The sequence below is a fragment of the Dicentrarchus labrax genome, unplaced genomic scaffold (assembly GCF_905237075.1).
Source record: "Dicentrarchus labrax unplaced genomic scaffold, dlabrax2021, whole genome shotgun sequence".
NCBI lineage: Eukaryota > Metazoa > Chordata > Actinopteri > Moronidae > Dicentrarchus > Dicentrarchus labrax.
In genome coordinates this window covers 24403847-24429446 of record NW_026136718.1, presented here as the reverse complement: position 1 = coordinate 24429446, position 25600 = coordinate 24403847, and the positions used below count along the sequence as shown (strand labels likewise).

At 38.8% G+C, this 25600-nt stretch overlaps 1 protein-coding gene across 3 annotated transcripts in view; it reads right to left on the bottom strand.

Moving 5' to 3' along the window:
* Nucleotides 1–18625: 18625 nt before the first annotated feature.
* oca2 (oculocutaneous albinism II) overlaps nucleotides 18626–25600 on the bottom strand; it is a 42542-nt gene continuing 35567 nt past the window's right edge. For all 3 annotated transcript variants that reach the window (XM_051376685.1, XM_051376687.1, XM_051376686.1), the window contains exon 24: nucleotides 18626–19708. In XM_051376685.1, coding sequence (XP_051232645.1) covers nucleotides 19621–19708 — 88 coding nt within the window. In that variant the 3' untranslated portion in view covers nucleotides 18626–19620. The remainder of the gene's footprint in view (nucleotides 19709–25600) is intronic.

Below are 25600 nucleotides of genomic sequence, written 5' to 3'. Positions count from 1 at the left end.
CACAATTGGGTGTCCCTTAGACAATTGTTTGTTTACACCCATAAATAAATTATGGAATTGTGTTTGCCCTTTCACTACAGGGGCCAAATGTGAGCCTGTGCATTAAACATGGTAGCCTGTTTTTGTTTTTTTTTTTTACACACACACACACACACACACACACACACACACACACACACACACACACACACACTCCATGTAGTGAGTGTTAAGTGTCATGCATACAAGACATCTCTAAAAGTGCTCTAAATTATTAAGTATTAAAAGACCAAGTGACTCAAATCCAAATGAGTAAATACATAGAAATAGTGACTATTTGGTTGGCAGAATATTATTATTAGTCATTGTAGTGGCTCTATGGATAACAATGTTGGTGTTTCAGCTGGTCAGTTGGTTGGAAATATCTCAACAACTACTGAATTGTTCATGTTCCCCACAGGATGACTTAAAAAGTTGTCATAGCAAACAGTATATTTACATTTTTAGAAAACAATTTTTAGAAAACAAAGGGAATTATTTTGTTTTGGAGTAGTGTTTCTAGCGATGTTCAATGTTCACTGTCACATTTGCTGCTAGCATATTCAGTCTGTGTGGTTTGGTGCTGGGCAGGTAAAAACTGCCTGCTGTGGCTGTAAACAGGGTTGAGGTGAGCCTGAACCAAAGTGAATTTGCTGCGGTACCAAACAAACCAAATTGAAGGAGCTAAAATACATTAAAACACTGTAGAGCTGAGGGGAACAAATGATCATTCTGCTACAAACGACCACTTTCACATTACACATAGTCATTTGATCCATTGTTAATATAGAAATATTGATTTGTTCAGCTTTTTAAGTGAAGATCGCAGACAGCAGATAGACCAGTGTGAGTGAAAAAGGGGAGGAGGCGCTAGGGCAGGACACCCCTTTAAGGCATCATCAGCAGATGTAAAAGTTACAGGTAGAGAAGAAGAAGGGGTCTCTTATGTCAGGAGTCAAGGTTCAGACTGAGAAAAAATGCCTCTGAGACAGTCAAGCACATAACAAAAGTGTACGAAACAACTAGAGTGCATGCATTAGGTTCCAGGACCACACGTCGATTTATTCAAGAAACACAGTGGCAGTGGAGTCATTAAAAGTCTCTTCCTGTATGTGAGCAGCAGACGAGGGAGCAGCTGTGTAGGTGCAGGATAAACCAAAACAAAAGTAGTCTATCTCACTCATAGATCAGCACTGTGTTGGACGTCCTGCCTACTCAGCACTACAAATTGTCAGTTGCCATGGTAACCGTGTTCTTTCTGGTGTAACTAAAGATCTGATCGAAGGCACTGACGGCAATCTGACTCTGTTCTGTCACCTGGCTTTGACAACATTTTGGCTCTTATACTTTTTAGTTTCCATCCATGGGTACAGTAGTAATTCACACACACCACTGAAAGTCAGTGATATGAAAGGCCTCTCCCTGTATAATACATTTTCCAGCTCAAAACAAAAGATATTGCATTATGTGCTCTGTGACTGCTTTACGAACTTTCGTAAAGTGTTTATCGTTCTTCTTTCATTTGACATTTTCTAAATTGTTACCATTTTTATAATCTGTATTGTTAGTTTATCTACTCATACTGAACACTGGCATTAAAACTCTCATGTCATAACCTATCACTGGATTTGACTGAGGCCTGAGGCCTGTTTTGTCATCTGGAGGCTAATGGGTTTTTTCCATGGGTCAGTCCACTTTAGCTGCACCACACTGAGCTATAATGACATGCAATTCCTCTGCAGCCTCACAGTAAGAGATAGCTGATGCTGTGGTCCTGATCATTTTGATGTGTTTTCTTTTTTTGCTTGAAAATAGACATTTATTGAATTTTGCATTTGACCTTGTGTCATTTATCAAACTCTTACGACTAAGGCTGCACAATTAATCACAATATTATCGAAATCGCACCATGGCCAAGTCCAATATGCAAATCACAGAAAACTGCAATTTTGATAAAGGTAAAATGTGTAAAAACATTGTTATAATGAAGGAGTGTAGAGCTACAGATGTGCCTTGGCCTACATTTCTTTTCTACATTTATTCTTGTTCTCCACATTTAAGAAAACATGTTTGTTTGATACAGACCCTAATAAATTTCAGATTATCATGATTTAGTTTTTTCAGTGAAAATTTTATTTGGGATGCAAAGATGATCACTCTAATCACGAATCATATCGCAGTTGCTCTACATTGATTAAAGAGCATAATAATGCAAGTTAAAATCTATTAATGATCGTTTTCTACAGTAAAAGGTTTGATTTAACTGCTGGTTTTACATCAGGAAAAGCCTTCCTGATGTAAAACAGTTCCGTGTCAAGTCCATTGATCAAATCTGTTTGGTTGTCTCAACTTTAGAACAATATATAATATTTTTAATACATTTCCTCAAACAATCACGGTTTGAGCAACCTTCCAACACAATGATCAGCTGTTGCTTTTAGGGAGGAGGAAGCTGCAGTTATCTAGAGTGACTGCACATTGTATCCTAGGGTGCAGCCAGCTGGGAGCAGGTGTAGAGGAGGAGGGAAAGGCTGTAGGATGTAGACAGTTGGCTGCTGGAATAATCTCTTCCTCGCCTCACACTGTTTCTCACAGACAATCTTTCCACATTAGACTGAGAGCTAGACTTATGTGCTTCTGTATGGAAGTTACCAGGCAACAGTTCAGAGAAAGAAGTTCAGACATCAGAGAACCTGATGAGATTTCTTGAGAATGAAAGTCTTTATACGTAATGTTAGACTACTTCACTTACTGATGTGTGTTTCAGAAACTTGAAGTAGTACCTTTTCAATGTCTTGTTCAAATGATGGGTTTTGCAGATAAATCACTTATTTCTGCAAGGAAGAAGTGTTGGATCGGTGTAAAGGCCAGACAGCCAGACCCTCTTTCCCACTGGGATGTCAGATCATCTGGAGACATATCTGCCAGCTCAGCAGTATCTTTTCATGCTCAGTGAGTCCTTGAATATGAGGACAGTGGTTTTAAAGGAATAGTTCAACATTTTTGGCAAACCAGTGTTTGACTCTCTTGCCAAGAGTTAGAAGAGAAGATTTATAGCATATCAACCTTGAGACGTGTTAGCTTAGCATTGTGTAGCCCATCCACTGACTTTTTATTGGTACACGATTATCAAGACATACTTTGGCTTTTACCTCTGTCTCTTTCAGGGTTCCCACTCTTTTTAACAAATCATTTTCCAGAACATTTTCCAGGAGTTTTTATTGAAAATACTGGACAGCACTTAAGCACACATATGACTAGTGCAAGTCACTTCCACTTTACCCACTCTGAAGTGTCATACAGTTTATCCAACAGTCGAGTTTCCAACAAAACACACCCTTAGGTTTATGTAGTCGATGTGAGTGCCGGGTGAAAAATACTTATATAAATTTCCAGGACAACATAGATTATTTGCAGGATAACTTCTCATTAAATTTCCAGCTTTTCCAGGACACGGGGGAACTTGTCTTCCCTGGCATGGGAGGTGAAATGGTAATGGATCCCTGGCAATGGATCCTACAATGTACTGGGATGTTTCTACAGTAATTAACAACTGGGCATGTGACTCCGACTAGGGTGCCAAGAGGCCTAGTTAGCTTATTTCATAGCTATTACTTGTTATTTATGAGCTTAGCACTCCATTTCACCACATTACATTACTATCAAACATGCACATGAATCCCATTACTACCTAATATAAATAAATCTCAAACCACAAGCATTGAATGCAACAAGATTAAAAAATGTATTGCAGAACCATTCTCATGTTCTGACGACCCAAAAGAATTAAAGCAATCAATACCCAGGACTTAATAATTCGTTTTATGGTACCATGAAGTTGAAGCTCATTTTTAATCCTCAAGGAAAGTATTCTGTACTCACGCTGCCATGCAATGAGCTGTGCCATGAAGAAAACCAGGTCTGAGGCTCTGTGTGCAAAAGGAGGCCCCTCCATGCAGCTACAAGTGCAGAGCCCCTCGACTACAGAAGCCTGTAGCAGCACTAGCCAGAAATTCACAAACACTAATAAACTTACTATCTTTTAACTATAAACGTCAATACAATCTCATTTCTCATGTGTCAATACTCAGAAACTCACGCACGCAGTTTCTCTCCTTCCAGGTTACTAAAGTGATGGTAGCTAGCAACCAGTCCACACCTGGCTATGCCATTTTCGCCAGTTTAGCAGAATTAAACTGCTCCAAAACATAGCTCCTTAACTGTGATTACAACTGTAATTTAACAGTGTACTAAACTCACAACAGTGATTAATATCCCTGCTCTCACACTCTCAGTCCCCTTCCCTTTTCCGTGTGTTTCTCGCCCTTTTGTAGTAAGTGTAGTAGTAATTTCCTCAAAGAGTCTTGTATGTCACAATACTGATCTCTGACTGGCTAATAAAAAAATTAAACCTGGTCACCAGAAGAAAATAGTTGTGAGCGGTTCAAGGGCTACGTAAAACAGAGGACATTTGAGCAGCTTACCAAACTATAAATTAAATGGAGTTATCAACAGGGTTGGGAGTGTTACTTCAAGTATTACAATATTAAAGTAACGTAACGACAGAACAATGTAACCTTTGAAAAGAGAATGTGTCCCTGCTCAGTGTATTTTTAAAGAAAAACTGATGTATTTTAAAACTGTAATCATGCTAAATAATCCCTATTGTATCCCCACTGTAATCTGGTTATGTCCTTTTTTTCTGTAACTTTAATGGATTACAGTTACCTTTTTGGTATCCTGATTAGATAACTCAGTTACATGTGATCTGTTGCTCCCCAAGCCTGGTTATTAAACATCAGTGATAATTTAACCAGCCCACATTTATAGATACACTGCATTGGTTAATACATATGAAATAAATAATATGTCAACAGAATGACAATAGTTTAAAGACCTGAAGCAGGGGAAGCAGCCTTTCTCTGTTCACAGCAGCTATTTTGACATGAAATAGTAGGGCAAACACCAGTAAGACTAATTAAGGTTCTGTTCGATTTAGTGTAGCAGCACCTGGACTGTTTGACCTGAATGGAACAGAACCTTAATTAGTATCACTGGTAACATCTGTGTTTACCCTACTATTTTATGTCAAAATGACTGCTGTGAATAAGGCTCTATATTAACAAAATCCCCCTACCAGCAACACTAAAGCTGCATTCATGCAAAATTGGGTTAGGGTTAGATGGATACACCCACTTGTGACATTGAACTACCTTAATTAGCTACTTATTTACATATTTATATTATATATATTATATTTATATTTACATATCTTATTTACATATTTTAGGCAGTACATTAATATGTGAAAACATCTATAGCTCCTTATAAATTAAAGCTGAGTTGACTGCATTAGTGGTAATATTTAATTTTATTTAGGTGTAAGTTAACTACCATTATTGGTGGCTAAGCAGTCATTTTGCTTACAGTGTTTTGAATCTTCTGTAATCTTTCTCATTGTTTTCAAGTTGGAAATTCCCAATATCTCTTCGAAGTCGGAGATAGATGCTGTAAGAGGTTGACTTGATTTGTCTTTAAATACTCTGCTGCTTGTAATTAAAATTCTCTCTTGGCTGCTGTTTTTCACACTTCTTTTAAATCTTTTACACTTGAATGAAAAAGGCAATTAATAATTTGAGTTCAGCATGTCAATAGTTAACTGATGAGATCCTCACATTACGTTACTATTTATTGTTTATGAAAATTGAGACTAACATCACTGTGATGGTGTCATACCTGTAGGTTTATGTCCATCACATTGTTTGAATTACAAAAGAGAAGAAAGTTTGGCCTCAACAGTTGTTGAAAGTTAAACCCTGCATGGATTGTGACTTCACCACTCACACTCATAGTCTATTTCATCATGCACACAATGACTAGATAAGAAATCCAATTAAGTTGATGCTATGCAGTCTTATTTCCCATTTCTGCAATCATCTCATACATGTCTATAAACAATAAGCCATTGAAAGTGTAATACATTTTTGTCATAGATATGCAAATGCACTATTATTAGGGGATGGAACGGTAACAAGGCGGGTGAGTTTTGATCAGCCGGGATCACAACTGTGGTTCAACCAGGAAGAGACACTTCAGCTTTTACTCTAAAACCTCTTGTCTGTTGGTTTGAAAAGAAAATAATAGGGCTTTGATGACTCCTGTTTGAATGGTTTGTGCTGTGACAGATAATTATCACAAGTAAGTTGAACATAGTGGAGAGTGGAGCACTGTTCAGACTGAATTAGGAATGTGAAGCCTTGTGTCTTAGAGGTCTGACAGTTTGGTTTGGGATCCAACCACATGATTCACCAGGTGAACTGTCTGATTACTTCTTTCTGTCTGGTTAAACTTCCTAATCAGGGAAACCAGCTTCTTTAACATTTGAATGGAAAGAATACCTGCAGTGTCTTGACCCTCCATGACAGCCGGCTCCCCACTGTGCTTAATCACTGCACCCAGCAGTCGTCCAGGAATAACTGACTAACATGTAACTGCACCTGCAACCTAAGTCTGGACATTTTATGTCTAACCATATTACATATGGAGTATGTAGAGACAGATATGCCATTTTTGATAATGTAATTTTAGATGGCTCTCGGCTGCATTGTACAGGAAAGACAGATAAATGTGAAGTCAATCTTTTAATCTGATCTGAATAAGAAAGAAAATAAGTGTATACAGGCAAATGTCAGATGGTTCCATTAAACCACTTTTAATGAAGGAGGAAGAAACAGTGGCCCAAAGCTTGACTCTTGAAAGGCCATGGCACTGTTTTTATGTTTTATTCCAGGAATAACAAATTGCATTGTAATGTATGTCATTATGGCTCACTGTCAGGGTGGGAAATTAGCACCAGCCACCAGCCAAATGCTAGTAAAATATGAAAGTGGCTGCTAGGTTAGAATAATGATGCTGCTTCCTCAAATACACTATAAAGGGCAATTTTAGAAAAAGGGCTTGCATCAAGGAATCGAACAACAACCCTGGATGTTTAAATATGATATTGGTCAATTGGAGATATTGATTGATGTGTTTAATATTAGCTAATTAACAAATATTAGCATGATAAAATGCCAAACCAAGACAGTGAATATGGTAAACATGATAGCTACCTGCTAAATAATAAACTTAATTTATTTATAAAGCAACTTTCAAAAATAAATAATAAAAAACAATAAAACTACAAACAATAAAGAAAATGTTGAAAATGAAACGTTCTTCACTTGACTTCAATGATCTCTACATGCAATGTGGGGCTGCAAAAAGCTGCAAAAAGTATAGCAAACACATTATGTCTGTTACTAACCATCTACAATCCTTACAGCATCATCATGAATCACTGCAGCTTGTTCAGTACAAGCTGTGAAAGCTCTGCTTTCTAAGCAAGTTCACTATTGTCACATACTTGGTTTCAACTTGAAAGCTCTTTTTATTCTGTTTTTTGATGTGTTTTTCATAGCTGTTACAATTACAACCTTCTAATCATCTGTGAAGGTTAAACATTAAAGGCTATATGGTATTTAATAATGCATTGTGTCATTTTTCTTCTCACTCTAATTAAAAAGAACGACCTTCTATGAGGTCAGTTCTCGATGTAAGGGTGATCAAAGAAGGAAATGTTTATTTCGGTCCATATAGTAATACTTTGTCTCGTAACAGGAGGATGGGGATTTTTTAAAATAGCCTTTAAAGTGAATCCTCTTAAGCCTCTTCACTCCAGTTCTTAATTACAGAGGGTAGAGCACATTTAATCCCTTCTTGATGAATAAGAGCATTAGCCGTGGATAGAAGAGACTTCTTAGAGGAAATCGAATGAATTCTCACTGAACTTGTGTAATTAATTAGTTTATATGGTCAGAAGAACAATAGTGTCACAAGTAAACACAATGTTCAGCAATAAAATAGACACTATCACCTGGCCTGCATGAGTTCTGGCATCATTATCTAAATATTTTCTATTCATCAATCGTAACATCTAAAATCCCATCTGGGGAATTACAAATGGCATATTAGCTACATGGGAAATGACTGACATGATATTGTACATACTAGTGCATTGATTTATTCAGTCTAGTGCAGATGCCTCAGCTGGGAAGATAGTAATGTTAAAATTAAAATGAATTATAGGAGAGCGGACACTGACTGACATAGCCCAATATATACCTTCCACATATGGCAACCATGTAACCTCCTATATAAAATACACAGTGACAGAAGTTTACCTTTATGAGTAATCATAGAGCATAAATTAACTCTAAAGTTGTCATTAAAGAGTAAAAAGCAGAATTTAAAGCTGCTAGAATCAATATTTCTCTATTAACAATGGATCAAACATTTACTTGTGTGTGAAAGAGGTTGCATGTAGTGACAAACTTGCAGAAACATTTCCTAACTCTGCAGTTCCCTTCAGCTCTACAGAGCGTTTTAGTGTCTTTCAGCTCATTGTTGTGGTTTTCTGGCCCCCAACTTAACTGTTTTGCGTCACCCTCACAATCCTGTATTTTCAGTTGCAGCAGGCAGCAGTTTTGAGTGAAAAAAACAATAAAATGCCACTGTACACTACCTGCTCAGCACCAAACTGCAGACAGACACAGTTAGCGACTAGCTGGTGAACATAAAGAGTCAGCTACTTCCCTCAAGAGTGGGTGGAGACCAAAAACAGAGCTAAAACAGAGTGAATATTGGACTTAGGCCAGACCTACCACATGACTCCAAATGAATAATGTTGCTCCATATATCTTCCGGATGGTCTAAATAAGTAGCGCTTCGAGTTGCCAACTGCTGCCCCCCCGGCAGCCAAAAAATCTGTTGATGCAGGTTTAGAAATCCTATTTCTGACATTTTTGGCGGGACAAATAATTTGAATGTAATTTGATCATGTGAAAAGATAACCAAAGATTTTAGTTCAGACAAGTAAAATATCTTGAGAAATTATCAAAAATCCAATCCATGTAAACCCACACCGGTGTGCATTTGTCAGTGCTCAGAAATGGGAGACCACCTGTTTATTTTGGTATAGGTACATCTTACAGGTTTACACCAACTAATATATAACATTTGTCTGATTTGTCAAAATCATGTCATGGTGCAAATCAAACCCATTAGTGCTTTTTAAGCAGATTGTTATTATCATTGATTCGATGTCACATTGTGTGGACCAGGACCAGGAGAAATCATATGACCCCCTCCTTATCAGGAATGTCCATACCTCAGAAAAAGGGTTTCTTAAATGTTAGTTTTGCTGCACCTACTATGCCACAACAGAGTGTTGTCACCTCGAGCTGTGGGTGGGTGCTCTTGATTTGTGCTTACCAGCAGGTTGCATGTTCCGATGTGGCAAGGCTAGGAAAACCTCTAAATGGAGTACAGGCTGCAGGTATTATGCCACAGTCAATGAGTGACCCAGCAGCCAGCAGGAACAGCAGAGCCCTGTGGCTGGCATGGCATTAAGGTTATTAGCTTCACTTGTGATCTTGTGATTGACATGTGTTTCTACTGTGGTAAAAAACAGAGGACAAAGGACGTGGCTGATAAAGTCATTAGCCTTAGCACTAGCACTAGCCACAATTTGAAAGTTGTACATTAATTTTTCATTTTAGTATATGTATATATATATATATATATATATATATATATATATATAGTAATTTTTCATTACTGATGACAAACATTTATTATAATAAAACAATGTTACACCTGTACATTGAATGAGAGTGAATTAGCACCCACAAGTTCAGGTGCTATTAGCTGTTTATTCTTATTATTCTAGCTTCTTTATTGTATTATATTTGCTGGACAGTAAGTGTCACTGCCCACATACTTAAAGGTCCAGTGTGTAATATTTGGGAGGATCTAATGGCTTTTCCTTATGTTTCCTTTGTTTGAGGTTTGACAGGCGCTCTTTTAATGATGTCATCTAGTTGCGTCCCTTTTCTTCTGCAATGACATGTCGTTTTTTATATATCATTGCAAATGACCTTGCTTGTGAGGTTATGTTCTGTTATGGTAACATCCAATATTAAAATAACAGATGCTGTAATGACTTTCAGGTCTGGTTGATTAAATAATGCTGCGCACTTATTGCTCTCACTATAATGCATATCACAAGATCCCATTGTCCATGAAGACACAAAATATTTGTATGATTCTAATAACTGAAAATCCTGGTCAGTGTTTAATTTGAGTCTTTGTTGATTCCTGGACACAAAGATTGAATATTCAGTGGACCGTCTTTAGGGAGGCATCTGGGTCAGTGACCACAATAAATATGCTCCTAACTCTCACTGAGGATGGCCACACCGAGCACCAGATAAGTGGCTCACAGAACTGCTGGATTAGCTCCAGCTCCGCCAAAATGTCAGCAGTTATGCAAAAGAGGAAAGCAAACAAGGGAAAAACTGTTTAGCAAGAGCCATCTCGCTTTGTTTTTTACAGGCTTGAGTACAGAGACATACAGTCAATATAACAAGCCTCTGCAGCTGTGTGATGTGCAAGTTTAATACCAAAAACCTTCTCAATGATCTGAAACAATAACAGCAAAAATCTGATGTTGGCGTCAGTCCCAAAGAAATGAAGAAAAACAACTTACTTACCATGTTGTAAAGATTAAATATGAAATATGAATTGCTGATGGCAGTTTGCTTTAGATTATTGTGTAGTCTGATACACTTTGTGGCCCCTTGGATTTGTCAGGGTTGGATCATGCATTAAAGGTCTACTGTGTAACATTTAGGAGGATCTATTGGCAGCAATGCAATATAATATTCATTGAGTTCTTTGGTGGACTTCCTGCAAGATGGCGCCAGTGTGTGAGGCGGGCCGTCAGCTGCTCCGACTGTTGTGTGTGTTACTGTTGCTTGTAACACTTGTTGCACAGACCGTCAACACTCTGCTGGTGTATGATCGCCCAACGCTGCTAGATCTGAGAATCTCTTCCAAAAATCTTGTCAACTTTGATTATTATGGACAAAAAACTCTGCCTCCTTTCCTATTGGACATCCCGACATACCTCTGCCGCACTCTAGCGCTAGCGTCCTGATCGAGGTGGCTATGGAGCGGGGCCTCGCCTTTGTATCTCTCGACGTTCGCTGGACCTTGTTGCTGCCTGGTTGGTACCGGTGGCGGGCTCGGATGTGCTCTCCCTGTCTCCGCTGGCGCGGAGTAAATCTGGGGAACCTGCGGCCTCTGTGTCGGGCCTCCCTGTCAGCTGTTTGCCCTGACCCGCCAGGTTTGGCCTGGTAAACGCCAGATCGCTTGTGAATAAATCATTTATCCTTAAGAATTTCTTCATATCCCAGGAACTGGATTTCCTCTTTATCTCCGAGAGTGTTGGTGAGTCCAGTGTCTTCACCGAACTTTTACCCGATGAGTGCTGCTTTTTTAACTCTCCTCGGACGTGTGGCCGAGGAGGAGGAATTGCAACTGTTTTCAGGAGTGACTGTAATGTAAACAGTAATCGCTGTCATCCTCCTTCACCAGCTTTGAACTCAGTTTGTTTGAGCTGGGGCATTCTCACACGGTGCTGTGTGCTGTGGTCTACCGGCCTCCCAAATATAACAGAGACTTTTATATTATGCCTAAATATGACCGGGTCCTTATTGTTGGAGATTGTAATATTCATGTGTGTTGCACTGAAAACCCTTTGGCACGAGACTTTTTAAACATCATTGACTCTTTTAATCTCGTGCAGTCTGTACTTGGGCCTACACATGAACGTGGTCACACACTTGATCTTGTTTTATCTTATGGTTTGCCTGTTCTCAACCTGGAGGTCTGTGACGCTTTTTTCTCGGATCATATGCCTGTACATTTGAAGCTGCTGTTTGCTGTCACACAGTTAAAGCTCGCGCTGCTGTTCGCAGATGTCGAGTTATTAACCCTTCCACTGCTGCTCACTTCTCCGCAGTTTTCAGTCAGAACTGCGTCATTCCCGAGTCTGTGTGTGAGGATACAGACTCATTGTTATGTCATCTTAACTCATTGTTTCTCGACACCTGTCAAACTGCCATAGACATTGCGGCTCCATTAAAGACCAGGCAGCAGAAAGCTATATCAGAGCCTTGGCTGAATGAAACAATCTGCATTGCCAGACAGAAGTGGAAAAAGGACAAATTACAAGTGTCTTTTCAAATACTGAGGGATTGCTGGCGTCATTACCAATCTACTGTGAAAGAGGCTAAAAGAAAATATGTCTGATATTGTTCTTTTTAACTGTCGTAAGCCTCGTGTGTTGTTTAAAGTTATCAACTCTGCCCTGAATGCTCCACAGACTGGAACTGAGGCCTCACCTGCTGTGTGTGAGAACTTTCTTCACTACTTCATTGATAAAGTCACTTCTACCAGAGCACTTATTTCACCTCCTGCTTCTGATCCTTCAGTGTTTGTCCCCTGCTCTGCTGTGTTGGACACGTTTGAGCCTGTGACCCTGCCTTTTGCACAGGAGATTGTGGGTCATTTGAAGCCCTCAGGTTCTCCGGATGATACTGTCCTGCCCTGATTTTTTAAGGAGGTTTTTCCCACTGTTGGGCCATCTTATCTCACAGTTATTAATAGTCTGTCCTCTGGAGTAGTCCCTGTAAATCTTAAAGGGGCACTTCACCCATTTGCATTAAGCTTTGTATCATTAGAAACCCAGTCATATTTTTGAATGGTCGTGCATCATTCCCTCATTTTCCCCTGAGAGGGGAGAAATACGGAGTTCAGTGTTGCAGTTCCTGCTTCTAATGATGTAAAAATCGTCATTTTGCGTCATTGGAAGCAGGAAGTCTCATATCTCTGTAGAGGGGGTGAGTCTACAAACACTAGTTTTTTCACTCACGCTACAGACCTATTACAGATCAGTGAGTGGGACTTCACTTGCAGAAACTAAAAAATTTAACCGCCATCTTGTTTGGAAGCTAAGCAGAGGCGCTGCTGGTGCCTGTGCTCTCATTGTGCGCCTACGGACACACGGACGTCTGACTGTAAAGTGAGTGTTTCTATTTTCTTTCTTATAACAACGTTGCATTATCACGAAGTTATTCCCGGTTAATACGTAACGTCAGCCAACTGAACTAACGTTAGCGTCTTGACTGCACAAACAGCTTGCAGTTGCATTGCTAACTACTGTGGCACGCTACACACAAAGACCATGCATCGCTAAATGTGTGCTCAATGTCTTGTAGACAATATCGCCTAACAGCCTTTCTGGAATGGGTCCTGCAAGGCGAGGGATTGGGTCGAGACCATCGTGTCATTTTACCCGCTTGTGTGGTGCAGGCAATCCGACAGAAATATCCAGCTCCAGATGGCCAGTACTGCGGCACCAAGGAGTTGAGGACGCTCAGGAGGAACTATAACTGTCATTGTTAACATATTTATTTTTGTTGTTGCTGATATATTTCTGTAAATAAATGGTTCACATTCACGTTGTTGTAGTCCTTGGTAGTGTTAGTGGGAGTGGCTTGCGGAGCTGTGCATTGTGGGAGTTGTTGTCTTCCATACAAATGCGCCCTAAAGTCACTTTCTGTCTTTTCTCAATCAAATAGGCACCAAATTTGAAATTTATGTTACATTTCAACTACATATATAACCCACTTTCAATAAAGATTAATGTTCCCACCTGTGAAATGCTCCTTTAAACATGCAGTTGTGCAGCCTTTATTTAAAAAACCTGGGCTGGATCCTACTGTTTTGGCAAATTTCAGGCCTATTTCTAAATTGCCTTTCTCTAAAATCTTAGAGAAGATTGTTTATTCCCAGCTCATGGACTTTTTAAATGAACAAAATATTCTTGAGATTTTCCAATCCGGTTTTAAAACATTGCACAGCACAGAATCAGCGCTTTTAAGAGTTTTTAATGATATTTATCTACCAACTCTGGTCACTGTGTTGTCCTTGTACTTTTAGATTTGACTGCAGCATTTGATATAGTGGACCATGAAATCCTGATTGCTCGTTTGGAGCAGTGGGTGGGCATCAGTGGCACAGCATTGGAATGGTTCAGGTCCTACCTGTCACATCGGACTTTCTATGTCGGCCTTGATGACTCTGTCCTCCACTGCTCCTCTCATGTGGGGGCCCACAGGTCTCTGTGCTTGGCCCTCTTTTATTTTCTTTCTATCTACTCCCACTTGGTTCCATTCTCAGGAAACATGCATTTCTTTTCACTGCTATGCAGATGACAGCCAGATCTATGTCCCCCTCAAAAAGTCTGATTCCTACTCTGTTGACCCACTGCTATAGTGTTTACATGACCTTAAAGCTTGGATGTCTTTAAATTTTCTGAATTTTAATGAAGAAAAGACAGAAGTCATGGTCTTTGGTGGCACTTCTGTGACCCCCCCGTTGATCTGGGTTCTTTGGCACAGTATCGCAAGCCAACTGTGAACAATCTGGGGGTAAAAGTGGACTCAGGCCTTAAATTTGACAGCCAGATTAAAGCTGTGGTGAAGTCTAGCCCTTTCCAGTTAAGGCAGCTGGCAAAAATCAAACCAGTCCTTCAGAGACAGCACTTTGAGACCGTAATCAACGCCTTTGTGACCACTCGGCTGGATTACTACAATGCACTTTATACGGGGGTTAGTGGGTCCTCCATTGATCCACAAGCAAGTATGAGCACATTTCACCTATTTTAGCTTCACTCCACTGGCTGCCCGTCCATTTTAGGATTCATTTTAAAATTATTTTATTTGCTTTTAAAGCCTTGAATGGCCTTGCCCCACCTTACCTCTCTGAGCTGCTGCACCCCTACACTCCCATCCGATCTCTCAGGTCAGCTGACCAGCTGCTCCTGACAGTGCCTAAGCCTATGCTTAAGCTCAGAGGGGATCGAGCGTTTACCGTTGAAGCTCCAAAACTTTGGAATGGATTGCCGCTGCACATTAGACAGGCCTCCTCTCTGTCTCATTTTAAAACTCTTCTTAAAACCCACCTCTTTTCTTTGGCTTTTGACACCATGTAGAGTGTTGATTTTATGTGTATACATGCATATTTTTTATCTTTTGCGGGCAGTCCATTTTATTTATTTTATTGCTCTTATCTTTCTATTGTGTACTTCATGTTTTTATTATACTTCTATTGTGTTATCTATTTATTCTGTTTTATCTTTTGTGCAGCACTTTGGAAACCTTGTGTTTGTTAAAATCGTGCTATATACAGTCCTGCTCACCATTATTGGTACCCCTTCATTTTTTGCATAACCTCTACAATATCTTCAGAAATAAATAGAAATGTACCAAATTTATATCGTCAGGATCTTTTAATTGGACGTAATTAATTCCTGCATGCTTTTGGATGTGTGCTTTGGGTCATTGTCTTGCTGGAGGACCCATGATCTTCAACTCAAACCAAGTTTTCTTACACTGGGTAGGACATTTCGCTCTAAAATCTCTTGATAATTCTCTGATTTCATGATTCCTGTGATACAGTCAAGACCTCCAGTACCAGATGCAGCAAAGCAGCCCCACAGCATTATGGATCCTCCACCATGCTTAACCGTTGGTAGGGTGTTCTGTTCCTTGTAGGCTTCATTGCACCGTCTGTAAACAAACTGTTGGTGTGCATTGCCAAAAAGCTCTATTTTTGATTCATCTGTCCACAGAACATTTTCCCAGAAGGATTGTGGATCCCTTGGCCTTCGCCCATGAAGCCCTGTTTGGTTTAGTGTACGGCGTATGGTACTTGTTGAAACCATGACCCCAGACTGTTCCAGGTTGGCCTTCAGGTCTTTGGATGTTTGACGTGGTGTTTTGTCCACCATTCGCACCAACCTTCGAAGACTTCTCTCATCAATTTTTCTCTTCCCCCCACGTCCAGGGAGGTTCTTGACAGTTCCATGCTTGGCAAACTTCTTAATAACATTGTGCACTGTTGAAACAGGGATACCAAGGTCTTTGGAAATGGCCTTATACCCTTTGGAGGTCTTGTGTTTGCTAATTATCACACTTCTGATGTCCTCAGACTGCTCCTTTGTCTTCACCATTGTGAGAAAGGAACAGGGGATAACAGATGGCTTTTTAAAACACGGAAGTCATCATTCATTGGCTAATTCATGTCACATGGGCACAGACAATTTATCACAGGTGATTCTCATTTGTGACTTACCACAGGTGAGTCACAATGTGTTTCTATGCTGATTTACAGCAAAGAGTGCCAATACCAGTGACACAGCAAACTTTAAGTTTTTCTATTTTTTCCTCCTATTGTTTATTGTTTTAAATTGTTGTTTATCATTTGCTCTTTTGTATCAAACACGGGTTCTCTACAGAACAGAAATGTTTCACTTGATTATTTTTTTCAGAAGATATTCCACATTATGTACTTAGGTGCCAATAATGGTGAGCAGGACTGTAAATAAAGTGGATTGGATTAGATTGGATGTTTTCATTCGTGTATAATCACCTGAAAATAAGAATTGTTGGGTTTTAGTTACCTTAGAATAAACCATTTTTATCTACATAGGGAGTGGGTCTCCGTCTACAGAGTCTGCCATGTTGAACCGCCATGTTTCTACAGTAGCCCAGAACAGACAAACTGTACACTGGCTCTAAACAGGGCTTTTCAGATTTTTTTGTTTTGAGTTTTGTGGCCACAGTTGGAACGGGAGGGTAAGTCGAGGACGTCAGACAATTAGCAACTACCCTGTTAGATGCCGCAAAATCCTACACACTGGTCCCAAGTGTCCGTTCTGTTAATGACCAATGTGCTCTCAGGCCAAACAGTGTAATTTTGGGTGATAGATATAATCTAAAAAGTCTATATTTGTATTACATTTTAATGGCTTATATTTAGCCATTACAACGAAGAAAAAACCTTCAGTAATTGGTCAAAATGTGAATTATAATTTATCTAGTTGGAGAAATTTCCAAATTTGGTTGTTTTTTTAATGTATGGTATCTGAGTTGCAGCTTATTGTAGTGTACAAGAACAAAAAGTAGGGGTTGAGCCTCCAGCCATAAATTACTCTAACTCCTGGAACACATTAAACACTTTAATGATGTTTAACAAAGAGCTCCCTAAGGCCGGAAGTGTCTTTAATTAATTAGCTACTAATTAATGCTGTGATCCAGAACGCGCCTCTGTAATGGCAACAAAGTGGACAACACAAACAGATTCCCAATGACTGTAACAAACAGGGGTGTTCCACACTTCAAGCTCCTACAGTCCTACATACATCGATCTGTGTAGTTGTCTTTTAGCTGGCCTGAAGCCTGACTCATTAAAGTGAACATGAAAGTCAGTTTTACTCTCAGTCGCTGCCAATAAACACAGTAAGAGCAGAGTTGTGCATGTGGCAGGAGAACAACAGTGCAACTTCAGAGGAAACACTGTGAAGTACCAGAAAGCTTTTCACATGAAAGGAGAAATCCACTCTGTCGTTGCACCATCCATGAGAGTTATTCTATGATAGTTCTGTAATTTATTTTTGTTGAGTGTCTGCTGACCTCTGCGTCCTCTACTTTAGTGATTATCAACATATTTAGGATGTTGAGAACTCCCAGAGCATGAGTGGGAAGGTGTGGGTGGACAGGGCAATTACGATCCTGTCAGGAAAGTACAGTGGATTTTTCCCTTATCACAAGGGGTAGAAACCAAAATTACGCCCTGAGAAAATGATTTACCAAAACCCCAAACTATTGGTACAGAGTTTAGAAATTGTTATTAATGGCCTTATGAATGATTAATAAAGTTTTAGGCCATTAATAAGAGACCTTTGATTTGCCAGGATGTGAAAAATGGTTGGTGTTTATCAAGCGCAACACTTGCTTTAGCTTTTTTGCTCTTCAGTTTAACGGTAAGACCCTCCAATGAACAATTTGACCTTTGACTTTTTGGAAAAAAGCTGCAAAGCATCTGAACCACAATCCACTTATCAAGAACCTTTTATTACTCTTTCCACTGGGTTACGGCAGGTTTATGTGTTTGGTCTGCTTCCCTTTTCTATATACACCACCTCTTTTGGGGGTTACCATTACCACACAACACTGACATATCATCACATTTTAAGGTGAAACAGTGAACTTGTTAGCAAACAGTTGCTTATTCCCAACAGTTACAGGGCAACATTATCATTCAGTAGAGTCGTCCGTCTGTCCACCTGATGAGTTCAATATTTACTCTTCTTTAAGCTCTGTTTTTGGTCTTCACCAACTCCTGAGCCATATATCTGACTCTCACACTCCTTAATACTCCAATATGTTAACCAGCTAGTCCCTAACTGTGTCTGTCTGCTGTTTGTGCTGAGCAGATGGGGTAGAGTGGGTTTTTAAGCTTTTTTGATGAAAACAGCTGCCTGCTGCAGACAAAAACAAAACTATGAGGGTGGTGAGCGTGAACAGAAATCACTACGAGTGCCCTCTTTCTCATTGTTATTTGATAAAAATATTGATTGTAGCCAAATAAATGTACATAATAGGCCATGTGAACATTGTCTTAAGACTTAAAAAAGGACTGGAGAGGTTTTTCTCAACCTGGCAATTAAAAGTGATTTTTAAAATGTATCTATAAAGCATTTATAAACCAATAATGAAGCCACAACTACATTACAACTCATAAACCCTTTATAAATGGTCTTATGCAAAGGGAAACCAAACATTTACAAATAAAAACAAACTCACAGTGAGTCAAATGAAAACCAGAAACATCACAACCTTTATTGTTCATCATCTGTTTGAATGTTCTGAAAGTCTAAACAATTAAAGATAATGAAGTTGTCAGGCTGTATAATAAATACAGGTGAAAGTTTCAACTGGACAAGGTAAGAAGATGAAAGAGCATTTACATGATTAAACATTTTCTACATTAAATACGGTTAACTGAACTAAATCATTGAGTTTACATGAGATCATTGTGTACACAGTACAATATATAGTATTCATAGTTTAGATAACAGTCTACATCTGTTTTATTTAATCATTCTGCTATTCTCCCATTTAACTGATGCTGTGTTTGTTTTTCAGATTCATTCACGAGCCGTTGAGATTTTGGCAGCTGACAAAAATATTAGACATTAACTGTTATAAAATCCCTTTCACTGGGTATTGTGGTTCCTTTAAAATATCAACATAAGTTTGGTAAACCATGAGTGAAATGTGTGCCTAAAACAAATTGATCAGTGTCCTAAATGTCTCTAAAAGCAAATCAGTATGATACATGTCTAGAGAAGTCTTTTTGTAAACAGACCACATAGATTTCTAAAAGAACAAACAGTCTGACATCAGAGGCCATAGCTGCGATCACATACACCAGTAACACCCATTCAGGGCAGTAGCACCATGTACAGCATTATGGAGAGGGACCATTTAATTGTTCTTCATAGGTAAATACACAGTTCCTTCCCTTGGATTGACTCTTTGCTGAGGACAAAAAAGGTTTTTGACAAAGTTGGTAAAAGTCAACAGGGTGACAGTGGACCAGTCACCAAGAACTACTGCACCATGTTGTTGGATGTTAGATTCAACGTTTTGGTCAAAGCTCCCTGCTTGTCTGCACTTTAATCAACAATTTCCAAAATATGGCTGCTGTGCTTCATATAGTGTCTGTGATCTGACCAGTCGATCAGGTTACGTATCACATTACAGTGAGCTGAATGCAGTCTCCTTGGCTCTGTACAGCTGTTGTGGATTACATGTTCCATCCCAGTCCAATGTGGGTGGCCAGCAGGTAGCACATGCCGATCATACACGTCATTATCATCATGGGGAATCCTAACCTGTAAGAAGCAAGGAAACAACAGATTAATAGCATGAAAAGGCTTACTGAAAAACCAACAATGGTGCGAATAATCAATAAGGAGGCACAAGTGTGACAAGCTCTAAAATTGCCACTATACAATGTAGAATATATTTAAGATATCTATCTCTCATTAATTCAATTTGTTGTGGCTTGTAATGAGGATTACAGTCACAGAGTTCCTAGAATGTCTTGTTTATATTTTGATATATGGTGTTTTGTTCCTTTCATTCCCATAAAGTATATTAAACCTTTTCATGCAGACACTTGGAAAAAGGCAGATTTAGCTCATCCACAGTGATGATCTGCTTTTAATATTGTCAAAGTCAATATTATTGTTGGATGATCATGCAATGCAGGTTTTTGCCTGCACATAGCAAAAGAAATACATACAGTATAAACAATATAAAGAGTAGATTGCTGTACCTGCTTTACCTCAGTCTCATACCATGTACAGTACAATTGTCAGAAAAGGCATCAAACCTCTCAACAGTCCAAAAATGTGTAATTGCAGACATATTTGGCTCCATTTGTCTCTACAGCAGACAAATGGAGATGACTGCCTGAAGCAACTTATTCATGAATAAATAAGGTGGTGGGTGCTTCACTATGTCACGTGACATCACAGCTTCGCTCTACAGCTATTTTGTGTCCCTCCTCATTATACTCCAGTTTCATGTCATCTGGGATGCCATAAGATTCAGACAGCGCAATCACGGTACCATTAAGACCATGGTATATGTGAATACTTTGTGTTATTCTCTCATTTCTCTAATCGGACAACTTGTTAACCACAGTCCAGAATAAACAAGTAGAGCAGCACTCAATGTTGAATCAATTAGCAGTCTCTTATAAACAGGTGTCTTTATGCCATTTTCTATTTCAGAAGCAAATATTCTGATGCAAGTTCAAGAGACAAGAAGCAAATTACCATGAGTGGGGAATAAATCGACATTTTAGAGAAAATGTGTCTTTACATACTGCACCTTGAAGAGACCCATTGTTTCATTTCAAAGGTTTTATTAAACTTTTTTCTGTATTTTCCCTCAAATTTTAAGTTGGCTTCTCTTTACCTTCTAATAGGTAAAAACCTATTAAAGTTTATTTGCCGGTTTGTAGGTCAGAGCTGCACAGCCCTACTGGAGTTACCACAAAGTCAATGTTTTACTCAAGGACACTTGAGCCTACAGGTAAAGGTTTGTCTCCAAGATAGGCCCAATGAGATGTTAAAACGGGCTTGCATATTATATGCCAAATGAAATCACATCATGCTTGAGGAAAGAATCTAAAAAGCCTTCAAGTGAACACAAACAAATTAATAGTCCAAAGTTGGGCACCTGTGACAGACTTGTTGTGATGCCTTAGGAAATTGTGATATTGTCTGGCATTTGCAAAGGCCAAGCTGTTCTCATTGTAATGACTGCAATTTACTTAGTCTTATGACGCAAGAGCAATGATCACTGGTCGCAGCAACCATGTAAAACTGTATTGAGTAGACTACAGGTCAGACTGCTTTCCCGGTATTTCATTCCACAATCGTATCATACATTGCAGTGTGTGCTTAGATGACTCCAGAACTGTAGATGGTTTGTCATTTGGATGTCTACCATGTCCTATATGGACACATGGCTGCTCTGAGGGCCAGAGATCTGTTTGCCCCCAGTCTGTGACACAGATCAGTTTTGGAGGGCAAAAAAAGAAAAGAAACTACATGTTTATTTAGTGCGACAGCAATTTGTCTTAACACGGGAAAGAAGTAATTAAAACTGTGGTACCCCTACTGAAAAAACCCATATCATTAAAATATCATTTAGAGCAGATGTTGTGCACTAGTGTGATGGTGCAGTGTGAGATGTGAGGCTAAGTCAATGATAGACTCAATAATGCAGTCAGGACCAAATAAACCAGAAAATAACCATAAACCTACAGCTGCTATACCCACTGATGATGGTTCACATCATTGTTTATTAACTGTGCTAATCTTCCTATTAAGATTAATGACAAAATAATAACAGCAAGTTATTTCTAATGCCTTGATAATCATTGTGAGGATGAAGTTAAGCATGATAACAACTGGTTAATTGGCTGTTTGTTTAGCCACTGGACAGCAATAAACAAAAACAACATTAGATTTTATTTGGTCAAAAGGTAGTTTTACCAGCAGAGATACCTTTTTTAGAGTGAAAACCCCATTTCATTGATGTGTCTTCCATTGCAATAGCTACGGTGGCTCACACTCAGGTCAGACAGGGCCTCACAGACAATTATGTGAAATGGCAAGGTTAACTGCACAAGCTTGAATTCTAGAGAGATGCAAAAGGTTACATGTCTCTTTGCTGTTTGTATTTCTGTTTACTTGGGCAGGATTCCTTCTCACAGGATCATAAGACCTGAGATTCTGGTTCAGTTAGCACTCATGTTCAGTTCGTTGGGAACTGACTCATAGGTGTCTATGACTTTTTTATTTTTTAACCTACAAATATGAACTTGCTTTTTATGAAAGTCTGTAATTAAGCATGTTGGGAACATAGTTATTAAGACAGGAAATCTATTTCTACCACTGTGAATCTGACTTTTAGGAACTGTCAGTATTTACCTGCCCTATCTACTAAGGGCAGAAAAATTAAGATACAGGTTTTTGGTATTTATGGTGCCCATTCAGTCTCATTCCAGAAACTTTCTGCTCTTGCTGAAAAATCTGTGTAGTTTATTTCATGATGCTTATATTCTCCATGTTAGGTGAATATAGTCAAGTCATTCTCTGTGAAAATTACAGAGCTTTCCCAGAGAATGTGTGTACGAAGCTTCAGGTCTGATCGAATGTGTCAGAGTTATTGACATTAAATGTGGGAACATTTTGAACATTAATTAAAGAAAAGTGGCCAATTAAGGCTGTATTACCTGAAATCCTCATTTGAGATTTTTTTGACAGCAAAGTTTGGACGACTTCATATTTGACAGAAAAATTAGAACTTCAGAGTGTAATGCATTGCCCTAATTAACTAGTAATCATTGTTGCCCTTTGTTATACAAAGACATAAGTGAATAACAAATACATGCTAAAGCCTCAAAATAACACAGAAGATAACACAGAAAAAAAATAAGGAGTAAAATAATTTGAAAAGCTATTTAAGTACATTTTGTGTTTCCTTTTCCATTTGGAAAGCACTATTGGTCTTATGCTTCTATTCTCTCTCTTACATAAGATCCTCTAAATCAGAAGCCATTTCAAAGCCCCATTTTAAGATGACCTTTCAAAATGTCCTATATATTAAATCGTCTGCACTGAGGAAGCTGAGAAACCCTACAAGAAGTCCAGATGACCTTAAGTGAAAGAATAAATGTTGTATATGTGTGTGTGCATTGCTTATCATAATGTATCAATGTTTTACTCTTTATTGCTACAACTATTTCTTAATTCGGTTTAATAAAATTATGCAGTTTCCATTTAATATGCATGTGGAAACGTCAAATTAGTACTTGAACTAAGGATTAATGAGGCTAGTCAAGCACTTAGGCTCATTAATAATGATTTCACTATTGCGTGGTGGTGCATTTAAATTGTAACAGAGTCAAACTTTCTTAGTAGCCAACTGAACTGAGTTATAAAAGGTCATGGTGATTATCACTTTTATTTACACATCAAAGGTTTAATAGGGGGTGAAAAATTAGGGAAACCTCAGAGAACAAAAATAGTAGGGAAATAGAAGCTGGCTAAACGTAGGTTTGCCATGATTTTAATATTTATCTTTAACTTGATCTTTCATTCACTTCCTGTAATTTTAGAGGTCTGTCCCTTCCATCACAAAATCTCATCACTGGGACATACTGAAATGTTTCAGAGAAAAAATGCCTTTAAAATCCTGTTAATATTTGGTAGCAACACTTTAGCAACTAGCAACTGTAGCAACTCATATTCACAGTAATTCTAGTCATAAGAAGACACTGATGGAATTTCAAACTATTTAAATGCAAAAGAGATTAACAGTGATCTTATTGATTTATTTGATGCTCTGTCCCAAGGTCCCTCTCCTGTTCCTCCTCTACACACTCCCACTCAGCAATCTCATCTGCCGTCATGGTCTCCACTTCTACGCCGACAATGTCCAGCTCTACATATCCACTTACTCTATCATCTCTCCAACTCACTCCACCCTGACCAACTTCCCAAACAGAAACTAAATCATGGAAACAAGCCAACTTTCTATAACTGAACTGTAACAAATCTGATAGCATTGGCAACTCCATTCTGTCGCCCTCACCTCACATCCATGATGCCTATAATCTTCAAGAGAAACCTTTCATTCAAACACTTACTCCCACTCTTAAAACACCTCCCTTTACCATAACAGATTCAATTCAAACCTCCTCTTTACTCTCAAACCCGTTTTTCTCCACTTCCACACTCCTTCCCACAGCCTGCCACCTTCTTTTGTAGTAGTAGTAGTATTAATTGCTAACAAAATGCTGGTATCAAACATCAAACACAAATCTTAATATGTTAATAAGGGGTATTGCAGTACTTAGCAATCATTTGAAAAGGTCTGAAGAATACATTTGGTCTTGTTTGGTTTTGTTCACTAAGTGACTATTGCTAGATCTGTCGAGCTTTCAATTGAATTTGTTTTGCTTAGAAAAATTACAGATTGTATTCCAATTGTGTGAGAAGCTGTTTTCTTTTGTTGCACACAGACTGATTATTAGACATTTATGCTAAGTGGTGCTACTGAAAAGAAAACTTCAGACCCCTAAAGTATACCACTCACCCACAGGTTAAAGAATCAATGCTATAAAACAGTCTACAGATGGATAACAATGGAACAGTCAGGAGTGTAGATGGTGAGTCAAAGTAGCTCAGTGGTGTATACATTGATATGAAGTGGAAGAATATAGTTCACTCAATACTGTGCTACTGAGCCTATGGTACTTGTTTCTAACAGTGTAGTATATATCGGTATATAAATTATACTCTAAATACATATATGTAAAAATGGGAGATTAGGCTTTACAAGGTCAAAGCCTTGAAGTAGCTCATTAACACAAGACCACTGATTTTTATCTTTGTGGGATGAATGTCCACTTAAGATTGATGGAATGAGGAATCTCTAAACTGTTATCATAATCAGACAAGCTGAGGTCACCTCCAAATGAGTGAATCTCTTTTTGCTGAGCAATACCCCTTTCACCATCACAGGCACAGCAGGGGACAGAGGGCAAATGAAAAACTTGCCAAAATACAGCATAGAGTAGAACAAGGTTCACCTTGTCTAAAAATTCCCATTGTACCTTGTGATCTCACACATTGATTCAATTGCATATGATGGAAGCTCTTTGAAACTCCTGATGCAATCTCAAAGACTTTCTTTAGATGAACCTGATGGACGGTCTCTTCTGACTGTGGCAGCTGTATGCTTGACACAGGACAGCACTGCTCTTCATGCCAGGGCTTGTCCAGTGCTATTTAATAAGCAATATGACTTGCAACATGCTCAAATGTGAATGTTAAATAACTATTATCTCTTAAGTATAGGACTTTTTTCTGTTGCTATGTAATCTTTTGTCCTTGATTACAGTGCATGTTAGATTTCTTGCAAATTAAGGTAGCACACCTGCATTCTCTAGTGCAGAGTACCATTGTTCCCAGCACAGGTCTCCTTCGCAGATGTAGAGAACTGTATGAATGGGATTATTAATTCTGTCATGTGGTGCAGAGGGAGGCAGCACACAGTGAGAAAAAACTGAATGAATGTCCTCCCTTTCTAACTCAGCTCACATTGTTTAATGTCATTTGATTTGGAGCCTGTTTGTTTACTGTGTCTGGTGGTCAGTGCACAGTGAATGTCAGACAAGCAGTTCTACTGCAGTAAAAATC